Genomic DNA, 23362 nt, shown 5'->3' on the forward strand with positions numbered 1-23362 from the left:
AAGGAAGCACATTTTCTGGAATTTAACATGCAAATAAAAATAAAAAAGACCTTTACGTTCACCTGATATGTGCAGATAGAATTATCTATAGCTAACACTAGACCAGGCGGGCAGAGACAGGCTACATAACTAGAATCTGCACACTGTTGATTCAACAGTCAAGGCTTCACCTCTCGTAACGGTCGATGCCTTGGTAAACACAAACCAAGAGCAAGGATCGGTGTGTGGAGTCCTTTTTAGTCGGCTCACTACAGTCAGAACCAGCCAGCTGCTCTTCATCTGGAGAAACTTGGAGTTATATCAGACATTTAGAATATGTAATTCCTGTATACATTGTAATAACTTGATTTTCGCAGTATAAACACACAACATACGCAAATATAAAATCAGCAAGTTAAAATATAATGAAACACTGACCATCTTTGTCACATAGACATACTAATGCATATTTTGTTATTCAATTCACACCAAGAAAATTAACCTTAACCGAAAATAAATGAATCTATTAAGAAATCAACTTTGTGTTAACTTATATTTCATTCATTTGTATGGGAATATATAAAAAATAACAGTGCACATGCTGCAGTTTTTACTGTATGAAATTCTTCCTAAATATCTCTGCCCACTATCACAATACAAAAATATAGTGTCCTTAGGAGATGATTGAGGGAATAAGGCAGCAGTCAATGATAATACACATTGGAGTCTTGTTGAAAAAATTGTCACTTAATTGTTTCTGTTAACATACAGCTCTGTAACACTCAGTATTGGCTATTGAATTGTCATACAACCCACGTGAACTACAGCACAATGGCAGCATCTGTATGTTCCACTGATCTCTGTAATCATGGAACTAGAGTTACAAATGGGTAACTCGTTCCTGAAAGTGCTGATGACTTTCCTATTCGAGTCCCTCGCTCTCTGACTCTCTCTCTCTCTCTCTCTCATTCATCTTAAAATGGATTGCACTGTCACCTGGACTTACACTTTACTGAGAGCAGCCATCAATACTTTTTGTCAAAAACTGCAGGCTGTGCCAGACATGTCATCAATCACCATTTACATAAAACAAAGAGCTTTCTATGACTGCCAGTCAAAGGCAGGACTGCTCTGACTTTAGCAGAGATAAAAGGAGCCGTCTCTTAGGTGCATAGAGATACTGACTGCACTACAGTCCTACACGTGTTGTCAATCTCAAACCGACCGCTATTGGTTTGCAAATAGCGAGCAATAAATCAATGAACCAGACCTATTTCATCTCATCCATAAGGGTTGAGGTGAACGTACAGCTTTAAAGAACAGCTCTAAATAAACTGACAGGTTAATGTTTAAATGGATGAAAATAGCACCAATGGGGAAATTACAGTCATAACAAAACTAACAAATTCCACCATGACAGGATGTCAGAGTTTTAATAATCACATCTGAGGCTTAATGACAAAATGCAACTGTAAAATTTTACTGCTTCACCAGCATCTGTGGCGCATCAATGTCCACCTGTGTTTGGACAAGTTCATAAGTCAAGAGATATGAATGGCACCCCCCCCCCCCCCCCCCCCCCCCCCCCCTTCCCCTCCTCCCTTCCTTCCCCAGTAGACAAAAATAAGCCAGCTGGCCTGGTTCATACATTCACAGCTTCTGACACTTGGAGGAAAGCAAGATTTCATAGCATTTATTTAACTGAAGAAATATGGTAATCTTCTTAATAATTGCTCCCACTCCAATCCATATTTTCCAGACAAATACAGTTAGCGGGCCAAAAATTTGGAGATAATGTATTCAGCCGAAATGGTTTGTTATTTTGGAAATAACGTATTGCATAAACACTAAAAACTGATTCACTAGAAACTAATAAGATTTCTTGTGTTTTCCTCTCACCTAAGGTTTAGCAAAGATGCACGCATGTAGGCCACGCGAGTGTGCATGCATACATACACGCACACATAAAGAATTCAATTTGAGAACCATCATTGGAGCGCAGAGGAGAACTGGAAAGTCATATTGCTATAATGCTCAGATTATCAATCATCCTGACATTTTATTGGCTTTATCACTGTACATACCATTAAAATGATGTCTGGCCCAGATTGTCAGGGGGCAAACATTAAACAGGCCAGGATTAAAATGCAGATCCCAAACACCTTCCCCTCTGCTGCTGAAATTGCACAGGACTAGGCAGCTGACTTTGGATATGCTGTCAGAGAAGACATCGCATCAACACAGAGCTGGGCTGACGAGCGGAGAGATAGTGTCACACTCAGGAAATGCAGAGGCTTCCCTCTATTTATCACATGCTGTAGTCGGTCAACGCACTAAAGAGTGATAACAAATGAAGAGAAGAAACATCTATTAATCTCTCCTTGCACTCTTAATCAGATATCACTGGCAAACTCCTCTGCACTAAACTCCTCTGCAGTAGCCTACTGATCATGAAGGAACATATTAATACCAACACATGTGCTATTAAAAGTAGTTTTGGTGGCTCTGAAGCAGTGAGGAAAGCAAATATCCATATTTCATAAAGATCTTGACAGTTAAAAGGTTGTTAATGGGCATTTAAATGCTAGTGCTGCTGCCAAGCTGGCAAAGAGACCCATAAAGCAAAAAGAAATGCCTCTTCTCTCCCCAAACCTTTAATCAAAGCCATGTAAAGCAAATACACCACTCCACTGCTTGTGTACAGCAAAGTTTTGAAGTTTTGTCCCCCAAAAAATTCTTCTTTTACTTTCTCCTAACTTTGTGTGGTCATAAAACATGAATTTACACATGCTAGCATGTGTTTTTTGTCTTTGTAACCAAATGAAAAGAGTCTGAAGCCTGATTATAAAAATGAATAACACAATATACAGCACTGATAGATATCCATTCATTATCTAAAGCACTTATCCTGTTAAGGGTTGTGTGGATGCTGGAACTAATCACAGATGTTATTGGGCAAAGACAGTTAGTAGTCAGTACCAAAACCATATAATTCTATAAATCTCAATACCCTCTACAATACCACAGTAAGAAAATAACATATACATATACATAAACATGACACCCAACTGCATGAAATATGAACAAATGTATGCACATGTATTAAATAGGGCTAATGTGAGCCTGATGCAGTGAAAAGACAATCAGGAGATCTCAATTATTAGAGATTGCTCAAAAAGAAAACCCCAGAGGCTGGTGCACACACTGTTACTGTAAATCTGCTTATACACACAGCAGATAAGTGATCAAATTTGTCCTCCAACTCCAACTTATTTTGGAGACGAGACTCACAGATCTTAGCTGAAGGTATAGGAACAGAGGAATACATTCTGGCTTTGTTTGTTTTGTTTTGATTTTGCTGTGTGTGTGTGTCCAAGCAGACAGCGCTGAGAGAAAAAAAGACAGGCTGTTTTTAACAGCATACACTGACTGAATTTGAAACAATATGGGGTGAAAAGCAACTTATTTTGACTCTTACAAGCTGTTTGCTTTAGGTTTAGTTGGACTTTAGGTAGACTTGGTGGTGATATGTTTTTCATCCAGCACCTCTGCTGCTGTCTGCAGCCTCCAGTCATGCACATGCCCTCTTGTAAAATGTCAATTCAAAATGTGATTATGTGTATGCATTGCAGAGAAATCAGCATTCTCCAAGAGATATCTGGGGAAATCAGATTTCTCTAATCTCCCATTCCAATTACAGAAACTGGCTTTCCCGGTAAGCCAGTAAAAAAAAGTGCCAGTAACCTGGTTACATGTATGCAAATGCGCAGATACTGAAACCATAACTTCCCAAATTTGCACAATAAACCTAGTACACTTCATCAAATCCACAGGGTAGACAGTGTACATGCAGATCTATGCCACAGACTGACATACACACCCCCAAAAGACTAAATAAGTGGCAACACATACTGTGATTGGTGCACTCTGTCATAAACTCTAAGACATTTTTTACATCTGTAAAAGTAACTGTAGTTCAACATATATTAGCTCCAACTCCCACATGCTCTGCACAGTTTCAGCATAATTTTTGGTTGAAATGAAAAAAAAAACAAAACCCACCACCAACCAGTGGTATGGCAATGTAATTGCGGAGCAACACACCAGCAAGCAAAATGTTCACAATGGCAAAGGCCACTTGCATAGCCTACAGTGTTCTCTTCTAGTCTTTACATTACATTCCTCCAATTTCAGCTATCTCAGCACAGATTAAAATGCTGATTTAAAAAGCAAATAAATAGCCTCCAGAATGCTGGAGGAAGTGTTTTCTTGCTAATGATGCAACCTAACCGGCACAGGTTGTGCATACACAGTCAACCTTACAGTGAAGGAGGTCTCAAGTAAGTCTGTGGCAGAATAATTGTTTCATTTTGTTTGTGGTGTCAGTCATATGATGAGACATTGGCGTTCTTACTGTCACAAGAGGGTTTTTACTAGATTTTAAAAGACTGCATGGCATTGTATCAGCAGATGAGCAGCTGCAAAACCTTTGTACTATTCCAAGATTTTATATGTAGTAAAAATTTACTGCCATGGCGCTTCATTATACATCAAGAATGTAGTGGTCCTGCTGAGGTTGCATTATTCATCTTCATTCTATTTCCATATTTCAGGACATGTAATACACATCACCTTTTCCAAGCTTAACTTGATAGACCTTTTGTTAATCATTATAAAAGAAATTAAATATAGTATAGAAGTGTGCAGGATGAATATTACCAGTGAGCAATAAAACCGGCATAATTTACATTACTTAATTAATGTATGCATTGGCTAACTGATAAGTAGTGTGGAAAGAGGTTAGATGGGTTGAAAGTATACTCAATGTCTGAGCATTATCCAGGAATGTGCGTCTCCTGAATGAATGTCTCCTTGTATTCTAGATAAGAAAATATAACAGTCAAACCCACAGGTCTCATGACTAAGCACAAGATTTCTCTATCTACATCATTTCCTCAAAAGTGGCATCCCCCACCAGAGCCACCGTCTAGCCACAAAAGTTTTACTTCATGTAATCACAACAGCAACATTTACGATTCAGCTCCATAAACATGTAGTAAACCACTTGCTAAGTGATATCCCACAACGGCCTGGACGAGTTCTTATCCACAATATTACATCTGATCGCTTCGACTGTGTTAAACAAAATAGGCAGCATATGTTGAGATAATTGTAGCATATAGTTTTCATCATGTGCTAGCCTTACTAATCATCTGCCACGGCATACCAGCCTGTGTGAACTATACAGATGAACAGACACGGGTCTTCCTGTACAGGGACTTTGAAACTTGTCACAAAAGGCTCGAGACAGCACTGTTTCTCTCATTAATCTCCCAATAGAGGAAATGAATAGACTGACTGGGCCCGACATTTTTTGTTCTCTCATAAAGAGAAACACAGAAGGGCCTGGAATGAAACTCCACACATTATGAAAGCCATTATCTTCAGCTGCCAGTCACCATGAGAGAGAGAGAAAGCTGGTAATCCAAAATTAATAGGCAGAATGAGAGGTGCAAAAAAATAAAAAAAGTAGGGGACTGGGTCAGATCATCTCTCTTTCCCTCTCCAATTACTGACAGACAGTTGAAAATATGAAATGAGACTGAGGAATGAGAAATATTCATATTTTCTCTGAATGGTATTAAAACCTGACAAAGTAAAAGAAAATTGATGGTAGTTTCAATTTCGACAATGGATCAAATCTGACAAGACTAAACTGATCTCAAAACACAGACTGTCTGTATCATTGCCAGGACAAAATAGGATCTTCTCATCTTAAGTTATTAAAACAAGATTTATTACTAAAAGGACACTATTTGACATTCTCAAAATAACTGTCCCCGTCGCTTCCTTTCATCAAATTATCGGGCGAACTGGGGAGCCTGATGTTTACAGCAACTGGCACTGATGCTCAGCCACTAGACCAGAGAAAGGAGCAGGCATGACATAACTCCGACTACTTCATCTGCAGTCGGTCCCTGTAAACAAAATCCCTTAAATTCTTTAATGAGCGCAGGACATTCATTCACCACACACACATCCATCATTGCTGGGGTTGTCACTAGGACATTGATGGTTTTAATATAACAGTCACTACCTATCCAAAGCCCAGAAAATGATATCAATAGAGAATCATTGCTGAGACTCAGTATCTTACTTTTAAACACACACACATAATATATCAATATAATTTTTATCACAATAACTATTATTAAAAGTAACACCTACATGTCCATGCAGTATAAATGTATACAACTCACAAATGTGAGTTTTAAAAATGTAGTTTCACAATCTCATCTCTATTTGCACTTTAAATAACACACAACAACCACACACACTTGCATCACCATCAACCCATGAGAAATACGGTCATACAAGCCTTTTCTCGCTTCCGGATATTCTTTTCAATTCTGGGTACCTCGAGCATCCTCCACTGGCTCTCCCACTTCAAAAACACACCTCATGAAAAAATCAGGAGGCCTGTCTGACATGTGTCCCCGTGCCCTGATGGCATGCCAACACCAAAGACCAGCATTGATTTTGTGTAACGCAGGGTCGGATTAGCCCTCTGTAGGGATTAGCTGCCTCTGCAAGGCCTCGGGGTTCGCTATAAAACTAATAATTAATTTAAACAGCCAAGCCCATGGAAGGATACACTCACTACTCATTCGCAGCATGAGGGTGAGTATGAGTGACGGACTGTCTAGCACTCCATGAAAGGAACAGCTCTGTGTACACACAAACACACATATACATAAGTTGGTATTCACACTTGCACTCGACCACCGGTAAACATTTTTTAAAAAGTGATACTATAGATTAATATGCAATGTCAATTAGACATTTTTTAAATATGTCCAATTGAATTGCTCAATTAGCCACTGATGAAGTTACCAACAATTTGGGTTTGACAGGGAAGTGGGTAACTGATTAGCTCAAGCTGAGATAACAGTGCTATAGCCACACTATTCTGAAATCACAAAAAGAAACAAAAGGTCAGAGAAATACAGTATGTACTCAAGACTAGCCATAAATGTCTGCAAAATTGAGGAGTTCTTCTTTGGGCCAATCATAACTGAAGTCATAAACTATAATTCCCTCCTCCTTTGCCAAGACAAAAAAAGACAGGATATGTACAAACTATCACTACTACATAAGTTTGGGAACATAACCAAGTTCAAAATTAGAACCAAATTCAAAATGAACAGTACTGGGTAGCAGTAGCAAAAACTAAATTTCACAAAAACAAAAGTTGTCGTATTTTTAATACAGTATAGCAATATCCAATTGTGCATTCTAGCATCATACCATAATACCTAATGCTATATGAATAAGCATGTCTTAGGACAGATGTGTTCTACTTTAAGTGTAACAAAATAAAAATGAAAACCATCACAAGTTAAAGCGTTACAGCATTTCAATGCAGCCCCCTCCTTTACCTTAGCTGCCAATAAGGGCTGCCATAGTAAGGGAAGGTAAAGGGATTTTGCCTTCTATTCAAAAGACTTTGATCTGACTGACACACAAACGGCCCTCAGATCACAAGTCTTCAGACCCAGTTGGGCCTCTCTGCCTGGTCTGCGTGTACATGTACACTTTGTCCCTATGAGGATTCTTTACCCTCCTCCCATTTCCCTTTGTCTCTCCTTTATCCCTTCTTTTTCCTCCTCCTCCTCCTCCTCCTCTTCCTCTGCTTTTTGGTGTTTGGAAACATCTGAGTACAGACATGTTCTGAGCTTTGGAGGACCCAGGGGCCCTGAGATCCAGACAGTGGGAGAAAATAAAGAAACTCTACAGTGCCCCTGGTACAAAAGCTATCTCACCATTACCACTGGGGATAAACTCTTAAACATCACCAAACGTCTGGACAGACAGAGACGATCAGAAGACTGTTTGGTCTGTTGTTCACATAATCATACTGTCAGCTAATGGTGCAGTCAGAAGCTCACAGTGGAATAACTGTGATGGAGTCAATGCATTTATCCTAATGGATAGACGCTGTTTTAAGAGGGAAAACAGAATATGAATACTGTACTACACAAAGTGCTGGCCCCAAAATGGAAGAATTGTTCCTAGTAGTTTTCCAGCAAAGACATGTCAGCAGCTTGGACATGAAACATGCCGTCACTGTTTCTTATCTCGATATGTCCCTGGGTGGAAAAGTGAGGCAACAGCTTACTGATGTCTTGCAGCCTGCCTGACCATTAAAACATATTTCCATGCTGATGGATGTCAGATGTAGCCTTAAAAAAAAAAAAAAAAACAGAGCTTGCCCTTGATTTTTGAACACATTCCCAACTACAGTTTTCTGAACTTATTCTTCATGCTTCACAAATGGAACAAGTAAATACAGACTATAAACAAGTTAAAATAATCGAAGAAAGGGGAGAGAGCAAGAGCGTAGCCGGGTGAGAGCACAGGGGCCGTTATCTCCCACAAATCTTCCTGTCTGACTAACGTCAAGTTCTTGGGATGGTGGCTTGGAAGGACAGTCAGTGGTTTTTCTAAGTGAAAGCTGTGAAAGATGTGAGTAAGTTTATCTGAAATGGAAAGAGGAAATGAGTTACAGCTGTGTTGGGAATGTGGCACAGCTGTCCAGCGCCAGGGATGGTTTAAGCGCTCAGCCCAAGGAGACTGTTAGTGGCCTGAAGTTGCGGAGCAAGCAAATAAGATGGCCTGCACGGACTGTAGTTCATCACCTCTGGGAAACGAAGATTAAATCTGACTCGAATCATAAGAGGTTAAAAGATTATCATATCAGTCCCTCATCTTCCCTGAGATGTAACAGCAGCTTCGTTTAGCAATCATGCTGCCCTCAAGAGATGCTATCTCTAATAGGGTCTTCTAGCTTCATTGTTTGTCACAGGATTTATTCGTCTACTGACAACATTCATCATGAAGCCCCCGTGAAAAAAAAAAAAAAAAATCATCTCCTAAAACTCAAAACATGGCAAAAACTGCAAACACACTCTTAAATCTTGGCATGGATACACACATGTATCTGTCTTCACTTTTCACCCCTTGGCCCTCTAGGACAGACTGTTGGAGATTGAAAGCCATGAAGCGACCAAAACTGCCTAGACCGTACCAAACGAAGCTCCTTTGTTCCTCTTCCAAAACAGGCTCCAACCCCCCCCCCCCCCCATTTCTTTTTTCCATTTGGGACTCAGCCAAGGAAGTAGAAGGATAGCTGCCCCTCTCCGTACTCTCTTCTAATATGTTCCATGCCTTCCAGTTGCTTACATCATCAATCTGAAAGATGGCTAAGTGTGATGGGGTGAATATAAACATTGCTTGAGTTATGGGCTAAAAAGAGACACAGGTTGTGTCCCAAACATAAGTTGGTGCCCTCTTTCCTTTTTTTCGTATGCGTTTTGTTTAGTTTTAAGAGTAAGTGCTCATTCAGAGAGGTCCTTACTGCCAGCGGGTATCCTAAATGACTTTGCATGTGTTATGTACTTTTAAACCATTGCAGCAGAGGAATGGAAAAATGAAAGCAGCCTTATAATATTGAAATTCACTCACATCATCAACTTCAAGCAGAAAACTTGTTATTGACAGTCGCAAGTCAGTACTAATCATCGTCATTTTAATGTTTGCTTAAAAATGCACACCCTCATGTCAAAACCTGAGTACATATTAACTCTGCCCAAATTGTCTACTTACTAAACATGTCACTAATTAATTATACATCTGACTTTTCCCTCTCTAATATTTGCATGGTGTTTCGGCAGAATTTGTGTAGCACTTGTAAAGTATTTAATAAGTGTTTAAATATGTACGAGAATCAAGATCTTAGCAAGTGCATGTGTTGTACAGTAGATGTTTACACCAAATCAAAAAGACCTATCAAAATGAGTAAGACATATGGATAGTTTGTTTTTCACTTGCCAAAGTAGAAAAGGGAGTATGTCCACTTGGGTCCCATCAGGTCAAATCATAAAGATCCATCACTGGCTTTGCACTCTGCTAAAGCACTAAGGAAACATATTGTAGATTTTAAGAGCCTTTTTATTCAACCAGACTGTGTACTAAAACTAATTGGATTTCTGTCAATGGAAAAAATATATCCCCGAGACAGCTTTGAACTCAATAGCTCTGGCTATCCAACTGCACGTGAGGGAGTGGGACCTTGCCACATGCCAAGCACCAGGGAGGAAAATTAAATCGGTGGTCAACATAAAATATTTAAATAGCATAGTATCGAATTTTTGAAAAATGATGTCAGGGCGGCTCATTATGGCCAGAAAGGCAGTGAATTTAGCTATATTTAGTGGGTGATAATTGAAATCATAGCTGTAGTCATTACCACTGACAAGTTTCTAAATAATACCCAATAAATCCCTGCTTTTTAGCAATGTCCCCGTGACAGCTGGCAATGGTGAAAAATATAAAGTAAAGAAACACAATCTCTTTCCTCTTTTCTTCCTACTCTCTCTCTCTCTTTCTTTCTCTGAGCCAATAAAATGTCGGCTTTTATTCTCCCCCTCTAAAGTGTTGGCTAGATGTCAGCAGGCCCTTCTAAAGCTCTGCCACTGCAAGCTGAAGGCCTGTAAATCTCTGTGTCAGTGGCACGCCATCCGTCTTGGGATATACAATAAAAAATGTGACGCAGTCATAAAAGGAATGGCATCACTGCCCAGTATATATAATGTGAACAAAAGGAACATAAAGATGTTTCATTCCATTCAGAATCCTATACCACAAGATGGCCTTTCGACTGAAGAAGAGAGGAAGTAGACGGACGCGCTAAGGTTGACGCCAGCTCCTGACAGTGATTAACACATGGTTCGGTGGGCTTTGTTGTGTTTTAACAGAGATAAAGATTTATGTTTTGTATGTTTCACTCAGGGCAAAGCAACTATGCAGCTGAAAGCAGATAAGCTAGCTGCATGTATACCTCGCACTCGTCTCTACACAAGGCCCTGAAACGCTTCGGATACAAAATGCAGATGACCTACACTCTGTACTGTTCCTGAACACACCAAACAAGGAGCCAGGAGAGGTGGCCAGCGCTAATGCTAACATGGCTAGTGCTGATTTTTATCAGGAAGCTGTAGGAAGGTGAGGCTATATTAGTTTTAGAAAGCGCAGAGCACCATTTTATTAGGTCTCTGTTTGAAGGATCAGACCTATTTGACTGAGAGCTGCCATAACTTGTGATGAATGCAAACACTTGAACTCATTGACTGATTCCAAGCAAACTGATCTATTTACGTCATCAACATAATCAATTATGCTGATCAATGTGTGTCCCAGCCCTTAAAATCATAACACATCAATAAATCCTGCTGTTTTCTTTTTTCTTTTTAATTCTTGGTTTCATGACTCTCTACAGTGGTCTCTTTGAGAGAACTGATATAACCGACTCTTGCGTACACGTATACTTCTGCAATGCCGTGAGCAACATTGTGGCCTGATGAATTGCGTCACTGAATAGTCAGTAGTCATGGTAACTCGCAACTTCCTTAAACAAGGCTGGCAGAAGTATTAAGAAAATATATTCACAACACTAAAAGCAGCACGGTTGAACAGTGATTGTGTGATAATACAGCTTAGATGTGGAGTAACGTACTACCTCTAGTCAAAACAAGAGCTGAGAGTGCGAGAGATCAACATAAACTGATTTTATGTAAAGATCTACATTTGTTATGACTCATAATATTTTTGGTCTTCTCTGAATCAGTCTGCAATCTTGTAGATAGTTCTTGAGAATGTTACATCCATATGATTGCCGTCCATACAGTCGTGAATACACTGAGACGACAGACATGACGTCACTGCTGAAAATCGACCTCATTCTATCTGGTTTATGCATAGTATAGTATGTTCATTTATTCATTTAATCAAGTTCAGTGGTGAGGATGTGAGGATAAAGTATGCAGTTTATCTGTAAGCATCATCTACCCTTTAGGCAAATATAAAGCAAATTTAGCTTAAGTGAAGATACACCGCTGGACACAAAAAAACACAACCTCAAAACAATGGACCACGTACACAAAATATAATGAAGGACACATTATTGTGGTTAGTGGTGGAGCAATATGTGGGAGAGCTTTCAATCATATAATCATATACAGGTTAGCCATATTACCAAGAGAAAACAAAAACAAAAACAGATTTTATATGGCTTTTAGTAACACTGGAAGATGGGGGTCTTATTGCATTAAGATGTTGCCTGACCTTTTGACCTTTTAAGGATACATGCAAGTGAAAGTAAAATATAGCCTCATTTAAATAACCAGAGACATCTCATACCACACATCTGATTTTAAGAAACAGAACTAATTATTTTGTTACAACTCCACCATGGGACTCAGCTACTCGAGCTCCCCGAGGGCAGCAGAAAGAACATTTTGATATAAGCTCAAATTGGAAAGATGGAGGAACAAGACGAGGCATCCATTAGGTATAACATCCTTAGCACCATGTGAGTCCATCACTTTCCCTGGAGTAGTAGATAATTTAAAAAACATCCTGCTGAAAATTAAAATGGTTGATTTTTCAATACCATACAATGATACAAAATATGAGTTATTTCCTGCTAGACTCTGTCCCTCTCATCTCTTTGGTTTAAATCTCTCAGGGCTGGGACAGCTCCGTATATTCCTTAATTTATGAGGCACAGATCAGGTTATCTGAGAATATCGGCTTAAACAAGCCTGATAGATCGGATATGGAATATATTTCCTCAGCAGAACAGAGTACGCCACCACTATTACCAGACACACACACACAATCGACACTACCAGTTAAGTGATTTGAAGACTTCATACTCCCGATGTTTCATATCCTCTCCTCCTAACTGACACTTTATCTGCATACCGGCATCTCTGCAGATTGAACACTTAGGCGAGACAATGACAGGCTCTCTTCCCGTTGTCACTTCTCATTCTAGGACCAGTCTAAAGCCTCTTAATGGGCTTCTGCCAATAACAGGCCCCTTCCTCTCCCTACCCTCACCATCAAACAACCATAGTCTACCTAACTTGCATGGAAAAGGAGCACTTGATGTCTGTGACACTCATTTGTCAATTAACAGGCCTCTTCCTGTGTTGACATACAGCAACTTGAAAGACAGAGCAGAGCCTGTGATGAATTAAGAGAGACAGATGAGTGAGGCATGAGCGGCAGAGTAATACTATAATGTTCTTTAGATATGAATATAAAACGACACAGCTGACAGGGCAGACAAGGTTTTATTTCATTTCTCAGTGTACCAAGCCTCCCTACTTTGTCTTCTTTGTTCTCTTTTCATCAGACTACTTACATCTCATTCTGACAGCCGGGCGACATTTAGAGCACTTTCGTTTTAAAAACGCGAGTTAGCATACTTGATTTGTCATTAAAATGCAAAACGCCTGCCATCACCAACATAGTCTGGGTGAGCACATACCCTTTTAGAGACATGCACAGGTAGCTGGGGTTCATCTGTAATGCAAAAGTCCAATATGGACCCCTTTTAATGGCAGGCTAAATTTCAATTTAAAAGGTATAATATCAAGAGTTCATGTGTGACACATCCTAAATCCTATAAGTATATCAAAGAATACAGTCAGTGTTTCACTGCTCGCCACGTCATACGGTAAGTAATACTGGATATGACCCCAGACCAAAAGTATTTCAAAGGTGTTTGTGCTACAGGCTTTATGTTGCACCAAATTTAAAATGAAATTAAATAATAGCTCTTCTGGTCATTTGCACCAGATAAGTCCACTGTCTCACTCTGCATCTCTGCGTGGAACAACCTATCCACCTCTGCACTCTCAGCTCAGCTGCCTCACTCTCAACTTCAAAAACCTGCTGAAAACAGAACTCTTCAGAATCTTTCTCTGTACAACAACAACAACAACAAAAATCTTTGTCTCCTTGGCTTGCTTGCTTGGCTCCTTGTAACTGGACAGTAGCTCAGGTGGGACAGCAGTCGTCGTCGTTAGTGGTTAGACTCCCGGTTCCTCCTAGCTACTTCTAGCAGACTTCTAAAACCAAAAGAATCATTTGTCACCTTTTCACCAGTCCTTGTCTTTTGCATAAGATTAATTCACACTGGTTTCTTGGAAATACGTTTATCATACATGCATTTGTGTTATGCATGCCATGTGTCCATGGCATCCCCAGATCTACTCCGACTGGGGACCTTTCTTTGGTGTCATGCCCTCTCCCACTCCCCATGTTTCCTATTTGCTTCTCTAATGTCAAATTGTCAAATAAAAGCCTAAAAAAGCCAAAAAAAAAAAAGATCTAAATATAACAGTGCATGGAAAACTTTCAGGTTGCAGTCAGTGCACAAATGTGATTGGTCTATCAAGATGGCACATCAGATCTCTGAAGAAAGGTATCACTGTTCTAACAATGTTACAATACTTCCTCTGACTCACCAACATGTGTCATCCTCAAACCTTATGTGTCCAGAATGATAGCAGAGCATGTAATAGATGCAGACACCCAAAGTGAACCTTCAGTCAAAGAAGAGAAACATGTCAACACAGCACATGCCTACTGCACTGTGTACACACCTGACCTACAACAAAGTGGACTACACAATACTATCCAAGCCCATACTGAGACAGAAATCTCACTATAAGCCACACTCCTCAATAAATTGATGAGACAACCTGACACTGCAGCACACAGAGGGAGAAGTGTGGGTGTGACAGCCCGCTACCCATAATTTCAGCCTCCCATTACCCGCACAGCCGCTCACAGAGACAGATGCGCAAACATCCACAGGCTTCCACAAAAACATACACATGTGGACATCACATGCAGAAAACTAACAGGACTCAGTTAAAAGTGATGCCACTACCTTGCTTCTCACGGTGACTCATTGTCAGGTTGCTGGATGAGCGCTGTCGACTGAACTGACAGAAATAAGCATATTAGCTACAACAATCTGTGGCAATCTCTCCTTCTCAATTTGAGTCAAGCACCATGAACAAGTGCATGATGCTGAAGACCCTCCACTGAGCATCACTAGCATGCCACAGTTTGCACCTGGGTTGCTTGAGCTGACACTGAAACAAGGGCACGGTGTCCATAAACAAAATCTCTACAATATGACATGTGATGCAAAATTATCCCCAACAAAACTTCTACATTCCTGAATGTTGGAGTTTAATATGTGGATAATTAACTTCTTTACTACACTGCACTGAAAGTAGCTGAATCTTACTGAAGAATATTATTTTTGTTGTTTGTTTTGTTTTTTTAAATCAACAGAATTTGTCTCTCTTCCTCAAAAAACTACTCACAAGTACAGCAGCCCACTATTTTCTGTTTTAAAGTAATAACTTTCCACCAATAAACTGTGAGGCAGGGGTCTCTGTCAATTCAGTGCATTCTTATGGGGATCAAAACTATTAAGGGGGGATTGCTGTGCCTTAGTTAGCATGAACATTATCACATGTTGAGCAGTTTATTGAATTTCACAGTTCCACCCACTCGTGACCTCCCAATCTTATCATGGGAGCACTTATAGAAGGCTTCTGCAAGTCTGGAGTGTGAGCGCATGTGATGTAACACCTTGCATGACCATATTAGCAGATCATTAAGTTATGCGTCATAGCTACAGATGGAAATAGTGTTTATATACCTTACCCTGGGTGAAAAATCACTTGTGGAAATAAGTTCAACACATCTTCACTACATATATTAGGCTACAAAAAGCCAGGCGTACATACAGTATGAAAAGTTTGCAATAAAAGAGGAAAACTATCTCTAGATATGTTTGATGTCAAGTCAGCATCCAGGTTTTCAAAAGGAAACATTTAACCACGCGATGGAGCACTATGTAACAGATCACTCTGCCCACTAGCAAACCATCAATCAATAGTCCACTGATATGAGCCCCAAATGGTTCGTGTTCCACTTCATTATTTCTGCCGTTTCTCCACCCAGAGCACCCTTTGAAGTTTAGTAATGATATCTGACATCCGAGATTAGCAAAACTGAAAATTAATAATGAATTAGTAATATCGGATTTATAAATATTTGATTCCGAACATCAAATCCTTGCTGTGGTTCAAGGAGCGAGAAACATAATGCCGGCCTTGATCTCCCCAAAAACCAACACACATAAGAGCTGTTTCAGTCAGATTTCGTTAAGATTTTACAGGCTTCCTCTTCCTCTCAGGTAACGCCAAGACATCCATTGCTCGACTGTCCAAGTACATTTACAATGCACACACGAACAAAGCACTCATGATCTGAAACATCCTATGTTAATTATTAAAATTAAATTAAGCACCTCTTAAGTTATTTATTTATTTTACAAATTCCAGCAATCACTTAACAGTCATCTTGCTGATCTTTAATTATTTGATAACACTAATATTTAAAAGTATTTGAGGTACATCTGACCCACTCTGACATTAACTTTTTCCATGTGTCACTTAAGTGGTGGATTGAAACTAAAAAGACAATGTGACGCTTTTGATGATCTGTGCGGTTTCGGAGTTCCGTATTCTTTGATCTCATACTTGTGTGTGTGTGTGTGTCTGTGCCTGTGTGTGCGGATGGTAAAAGTATTAAATGTATATGAACAACATGTGCTTGTTACAGTCAGTGGTCTGAAAGTGCTTTTTTTATGCATATGTTGAGTGAACCAACAAATCACCAAACTTTTTGCCCCTTTTACAGAAAAAGAAATGAGCTGAGGAGCAGGCTAAATGTATGCTCAGGTTACATCTCAAAACCTCCCAGTTTATTTTTTAATATTTCCAGAGGCATTTTATGTTCTTATTCTGTAGTCTGGCTTTTTTCTCTACAAGTTAGTTTCTGGCTTTATTGTTTTATTAAGAGTTTTATCCTCATAACCACCTTAGATTTAGTTTCTGACCTATTTGCTTAAATCTGTATTCCATGGTATAATTGCATGTGTACTGGTAATATAGTCTCTAAACTCAAGAAGATTTTCTTTTGAAGCTGTATAGGACACATGTAGATGTTTTAAAGGAATGTTGGAGAAAATGTTTGTATCCACCTATGTACTCTGTATAAGTTTGCATAATGAGGTACAAATGATGGCCTAGCAATGACTCATAGACACTACAGGTAATATTAGTCATCATATATGAAATAGAGTTCCAAATAATAGGAATTTAATATTGACAGCAGTGCAACAAGTGCTTCCTCTTCACTCTAAAATATTGTTTGAAAGTCATTTCTACAGTATGTGAACTGTTTGTGTACAGCACAGACTTTCTATGTCATGATGACAAAGGCAAAAAACTAACACAGTGGTTCAGATAATGATCAGTTCCCCAAAAACAACAGGTTAGCAAGTTACTGAGACTCTTAGGAAGCATGTTAAAAGAAAGGTACTGTAGGGTGTTCACTCTTAAAATCCATTGCAGTTTACATTATGTTCAACAGTTTAATTGAAAGCTCCATATCAGCAGCACAGTCAAGTGCCTCAAGACAACAATTCTCAAATAAAATACTGTCTCTATTGAGCCGGCTTCGTAAAAAAGGGCTCAGAAAGAAAAGCACCTTATAACCATGACTTCCTCTTATTTACTTGTTACATCAAGTATGGTAGTCCTGATGTTGAAATGGCAGGTGCTCCTTCATGCCCTGAAAGAAGAATCTTTTATTTGCCCCCAGATTAGCACATCACATCGATCGATCCCACGTTTTATCCTGCCCCAGTGTGGCGCTAGCCCAGCCTTAACACAGTCTCTGATGTACTAATGACACTCCGACCACCTACAGACAGAGGGCACACATTCAACTGCATCTGATGTATAGATGCACGTCTCCCAGTAACAGACAGAGAGGTGCAGAAAGACAGAAACAGACGCCAAATGCATCCAGGTGATCGCATGTCTCTCGCCTACCTGAGCTGATTGAAGCTCAGATCAAGCCTTTTTGCAAACCGTCCATATTTTTCTCCAAGGACGCCTGGAATTTCCTTACAGTCGTGTCCGATGTATGAAATCTTTAAGATAAAAAAAAACACAAACAAAGAAGTCACTGAAAAGAGTTGCAATAATACAACAGCATCCCTGATTAGTGCACAGACTAATAATATTGCTTGTTTTAAAATGATTTGCATTTGATATTTATTCTGAATGATCCAGCACGTTATGTATGATGCAGCAGGAAACCTTCAGCCTGTCAACTCTCAGATCAGACACAGGCTGCTGCTGCAGGACACTCAGCATTTTCATTATTGCACTACTGCTACACATAATAACATGGAGGTATTACTCTCTCCAGTGAGGCTGTGGGAGGGAAGTGCTAAACTGAAAGCTACAGCTGACTCCTGTTTATGTCGACATGAGCGAAACGCACACACATTTAGCACCAGTAACACTGACAGTGAGTGTGCGTGGGACAAAGTTGGACAGAAAGTTTCCAAAACAAACTTACTTGTGTCCCATTCAAAGCGATCAGCGACTCGTTGTCTGCCATAACTTCCTCCAGCGGCTGACAGCGCAGTGACTGCGTCTTTACGCAAAATCGAACTAAGTTGGTGTCCAAAACGATTAAAGGAGCAGCGGGTGTCAAGGTGGAACTGTGACTTTTGTGGATGTAGGCCGGCTACTTTGGAGATCTTCTAGTGGATTGCCGTTGACTTTCACGTTACTGTTTCCGCGTGCCGTCCGAATCAGCTGACCTGCTGTTGTGCGGAAGCACGCGGTCTCAGTGTGGGTGTGTTACCAATAATAAAAAATAAATAAATAAATCTCTGAGCTGCTGATGATGATTAACGGGAATGATCGGATTCCCCAAAGTGTATGAACTTCATGCGTCTCTGTTCAGATGACGCAGACCGTCCACACCTGGTCAACAATGCATAAAAGCAGGAGAGAAACCATATTCCAGGCGTAAGGCCAATCATTCTGTCCATCGTTTGGGAGTATTTAAGCTTCAGTCACTCAAAATACATTTTAAATGGAACGCAAAAAGAAATGGCATATATGGGTCCATGTAGGGACACAAATGTCTCATTAAATGGTAAAAGAACTGAAAAATGTGGGCCCCATTGGAACATACATATCTTGCAACTGTTTGCTACTGATCGCATGATATTGTTAATAATATGTGACATATTTTTCATGATTAATCAACAATCAATCCAAGTACGTGGTTGTTCACGACATTCTGGCATGTAAGTGTGTCTATAGCAAAAAATATGACTTCTCAAACCCTAAAAAGGTGTAGTGGTTGTACTTATATAAGAATTTATATGAGAAAACTTACTAATATGCTTGTACTCTCTGCAACATTGCCCTAACTTGTGCATCTTGATTTTCTTGAATTCCAGTAACTGTTGCTGTAAACTGGGTTTGCAGTCTCGTCCTGAATAAAAGCGCTGTCCACAATTCAATGTATCTATTTTCTGTTTGTAAAAGATTCTGATCCTAACAACCCAAGTTTAAATGGATTATATTTAAATTCATGACAGCAGAGAAAACTGGGCAAAGATACAAATAAAAGCAGTGGGTGGTCATTAATTTTTATACATGGGTCCAAGGGTAATGGCAAAATTTTAAATATCATAAATACAGTATTTTACATCAAGTTGATTTAAGTGAATTTATTTAACTTTATGTTAAAGGATATAAACCATCTCCAAGCAGTTTGATGTTTATGTAACTACAGTTGCAAATATTATAAAGAAGTTTAATGTCCATGGGATTGTAGCCAACCTCCCTGAATGTGGCAACAGTACAAGAGGAAAATTGATGCCAGATTGAACTGAAGGTGCAGAAAGTAGACAAAGCCAAGGAGGAAACATAAAAAGACACATACTACCCTACCATGAAACATGGTGGTGGCTTGGTTATGTTTAGGGGCTGCATCTGGCACTGGGTGTCTTGAATCTGCTTAGTACACATGCAGGCTACCAAGGAACTCTGAAGGAAAACAAACTGTCCAGTGTCAGAAAGTTACATCTCAGATAAAAATGTACGGTCAACAAGGATAGTGACCCAAAACACTGAGCTAAAACACAGAGAATGACTAAGACCTAAGCACTGGGCTAGTCTGAACTAACCTGTGAGCCCTGATATGGAACATCTGCAAGAGCTGAAACCAGCTTTCTACAGAAGGCACCCTTCAAACTGGGGACAGCTAGAGCAGTTTTCTTAAGAAGAGGGGACCAAACTACCTGTTGGCAGGTGCAGAAGCCTCACTGAGAGCTACAGAGAGATGTGTAAAAAAATGTTTTCAGTATTTAAAATGGATCAAAAACAAAAAGCAAAGACTTATTTTTATTTCTTCAGTCTTTGTCAGTTCAAAGTTATTTCTGAGATAATTGCGTGTTGTTGTTTTTCAATGGAATACCAACGTATTTATCCACATCTGTAAATGGAGGCTTTGAATAGAAGTTCTACCAACAAAGCAGAAAAACATGCAATGTGATGACAGTATTGTTTTATTAAAGATTTGGATTCAAATGCACCCTATTTGTTTTATTCCAATCTTTACGTGAATGTAAACAAACACTATGTGATGATGAAAATGCATTATTACTTTTTAGAAACTAAACTTCCAACGTTATTATCTTTACTAACTTTACTTTGCTACTGGGCCCTAAGAACACCAACACAGTGTGGGCATCCAAACAGCAGAGCAGCGGACATCACTGCTGTTTATCCTCCTCCTTCAGCTGAAGCAGTGCTACAAAAAACAAACAAAAAAAAAAAAAACACTGTGTGCCACTTTAAAGAAGCCCAACATGCACACACCGGGGCCACAGGGGCCCTTGTTTGGGAGAAAAAAGTTTTTGGGAGCACCATGGCGCTCCTCTGCCACGCTGCGTGCTCCGTGACGTCACGTAACCACCTCCCATACGCGGAAACGCTCACTTGCTCCCTGCAACACGCCCGGAGAGAGAGAGAGAGAGAGAGAGAGAGAGAGAGAGAGAGAGAGAGAGAGAGAGAGAGAGAGTCTGCGCGGCGTCGGTGCGCGCCGCACTGCGTGCCGAGCTTCAGGTTTGACAGAATGCAATCAGTGGTTGTGTTTGACTAATGTAAAATACGATGCGTCCAGACACAAGGACTACATCCTAATGTTGTTATATCGTATCCGCGTATCTCTCTGACGTTTCACTTCGGAGCTTATTAGGCAGTGATCCAGGTAACGTCGCGTCACGGGTTTTTTCCTGCAAACCTGTCCTTCCTTCTTGGAGTTTTAGAACATCCTTTGTACTTGATGCATGCGTTTGAGTTATTTGATTAAGCAGAGCGTGAATCTTGTTTTATCCATCTATTTGGAGTTTGTTCGCAGATCTCTTCAAAGACAGACTTTTGTTGGTTTATTGCTCCACTGTTGTCTCAAAGTGAGCTAAATAATAGTGTGACAGGTTAAAAAGAGGCTGAAATAAAATGAATAAGTTGATGGTAACCTTCAACAGCATGGCTGTGAAGGGAAATGAAGTTTTAAAATTAGAACAACCCAGGCAATAAGTAAATAAATTAATCAACTCTATTTTCTAATGAATGCTGTTAACATATGTGATGTGTCCATCACAACAATTTGTGCTTCCTCGCTATAGAAGTCGGCCCCTGCACGCAGCTCAAAGTAATCCTGCAAGTCTACAACATATTTCCTCACGAGATGTAAATAGTTGTATTTGCATGTGTGGAGTGATTCATAAACATGTCATGTGTTGTGAAATATATGGGGGGGGATATTAAAACTTTCTATTTAAATATCATGAATTATGGTCGCCAAAATGTGTTCCCATTTAAGGGGAATGCCGAGTATTTTGGTGTCTGGTGCAGTAGCCCATTCGTCATACGGACAATAAAGAGGGTTCTCTCCTGACAGTGAGAATTTATGGTTGCCCTTCTTTGCCCTAATAACTCACATATTGTGTCAAGCACTGACAGCCCTTGCAGAAAACAGCAAGCCTGTTATCAATCACACATCTTTGCATATTGTGAAACGTCCCCCCGTCTCTCTCTCTCTCTCTCTCTCTCTTTCTTTCTCTCTTCTTTCTCTCTCTCTTTTTTTTCTTGGCAGAGGAAAACATTTGAAGGAATAGAGCTCCGTTCATTTGGACCTTTTTTTTTTTTTTTTACCCCCTCCGTGTGACAAACTCTCACATTAAATTGAAAAGAACTGTTGGCCTATTGTGTGGAGCTGCTGATTATTTATATCTCACATTATCTCCAAATGAAGACCTACTAATAACAGGAAAGATAGTTGTTGCTTGATTTGATTTCTTCCTGCACAGGTCACAGAGCTGTGCAGCCACTCCTGCAGACAGTGAGGCCCTCACAAGCTGAAAATGTGCTTTTGAGTTTTATTACTAAATTGTTGCACCACATTCTGCCTTTTTGTTGCCATAATGTTGTTTTTTATTTTATTCCGTGTTGGCGGCACATTAGGAGCAAACACGCGCCGCGCGTATTTTTTTTTTTATTTATTATTTGGTCCCTCTGTTTTTCCATAAACCATATTTTGCCCCCTTTTGACTGTCCACTCCAGGTTTTCTTGCTCTCCAAGTTGACCTGTCAAGCAGATTACCACAGAAAGAGATTAATGGCAGAGGCGGGTTGCAATAATAATCGTTTTGTTTGAAGTGACAACTTTGATAGGCGTTGATTTACTTACAAACTGATAGGCTTTTAATTGAGCGCCTCCATCCCGATTGAGATGAAAGGAAAACCGCATTGAAAAGCTGCCCGATCGCCCCGGAGCCTCAATACTGATTAGCCATCTAAGCGGTGAATAGTTCAAGGCATTTTAAACTTCTTTTCTCAGCGGCCTGACAGACCATTTCTCTTCCTTTTCTTTCTCCCAGTGCGCTTTTTTTTTTTTCCGAGCTCTAAAAGAAAATAAATCATTTTCATTGTATGTAAATAAAATCGAGCTGACATGAATAGAAAATGTCTGGATTTCTTTTTCTTTTCTGGTTTTTTTCTTGTTATTCTTGTTGCAGATGACAGTGTTGCCCGAGGCAGATGACAGGTTTTAACAACACAACAGCAGATGCGTTTTGCCAAAATGGACAGGGCTCAGTTGTGAGAGACCGGGTTGATCGTTTTTTAAACGGATCTTTTCTTTTGTAGATTGTTGAACTAACTTCTTCCGAAATGCTTCATCAAATATATACGCTGAATATAAATATGGAAAATTACATTGCGTTATATTTTAATCATGTAGATTTCTTTATTTCTTTATTTTTTTTTTTTAAATAAACGATTAAAAAAATGTGTCGACGACTTTCTGTGTTCGTGGCACCGGTGTTTTTTCCTCAGGCTTCTTGTTTAACACCATAATCGGCCGATTACACCAAGAGCACTTTAGCACCTTAAAGCACTAACAGCCACTCTGCAGAACATGTGAGCCGGACCGTCTGCAACTTATTAAAGTTTCATCGTGTGTGCCACCTCCGAGATGTTAGATGAAGAACTCCCAAAGTTCA

The 23362-nt window shown here is 39.7% G+C and overlaps 1 protein-coding gene across 1 annotated transcript in view; it reads right to left on the reverse strand.

Moving 5' to 3' along the window:
- The window catches only part of lrmda (leucine rich melanocyte differentiation associated), a 187666-nt gene extending 169057 nt beyond the window's left edge, over nucleotides 1–18609 (reverse strand). The window contains exons 1-2 of the mRNA XM_026354059.2: nucleotides 18352–18609; nucleotides 17817–17917 (exon numbers count right to left, since the gene is read on the reverse strand). Coding sequence (XP_026209844.1) covers nucleotides 17817–17917; nucleotides 18352–18393 — 143 coding nt within the window. The 5' untranslated portion in view covers nucleotides 18394–18609. The remainder of the gene's footprint in view (nucleotides 1–17816; nucleotides 17918–18351) is intronic.
- Between the last annotated feature and the right edge of the window lie 4753 nt (nucleotides 18610–23362).

Source organism: Anabas testudineus, chromosome 15 (genome assembly GCF_900324465.2).
Source record: "Anabas testudineus chromosome 15, fAnaTes1.2, whole genome shotgun sequence".
Classification (NCBI taxonomy): Eukaryota; Metazoa; Chordata; class Actinopteri; order Anabantiformes; family Anabantidae; genus Anabas; species Anabas testudineus.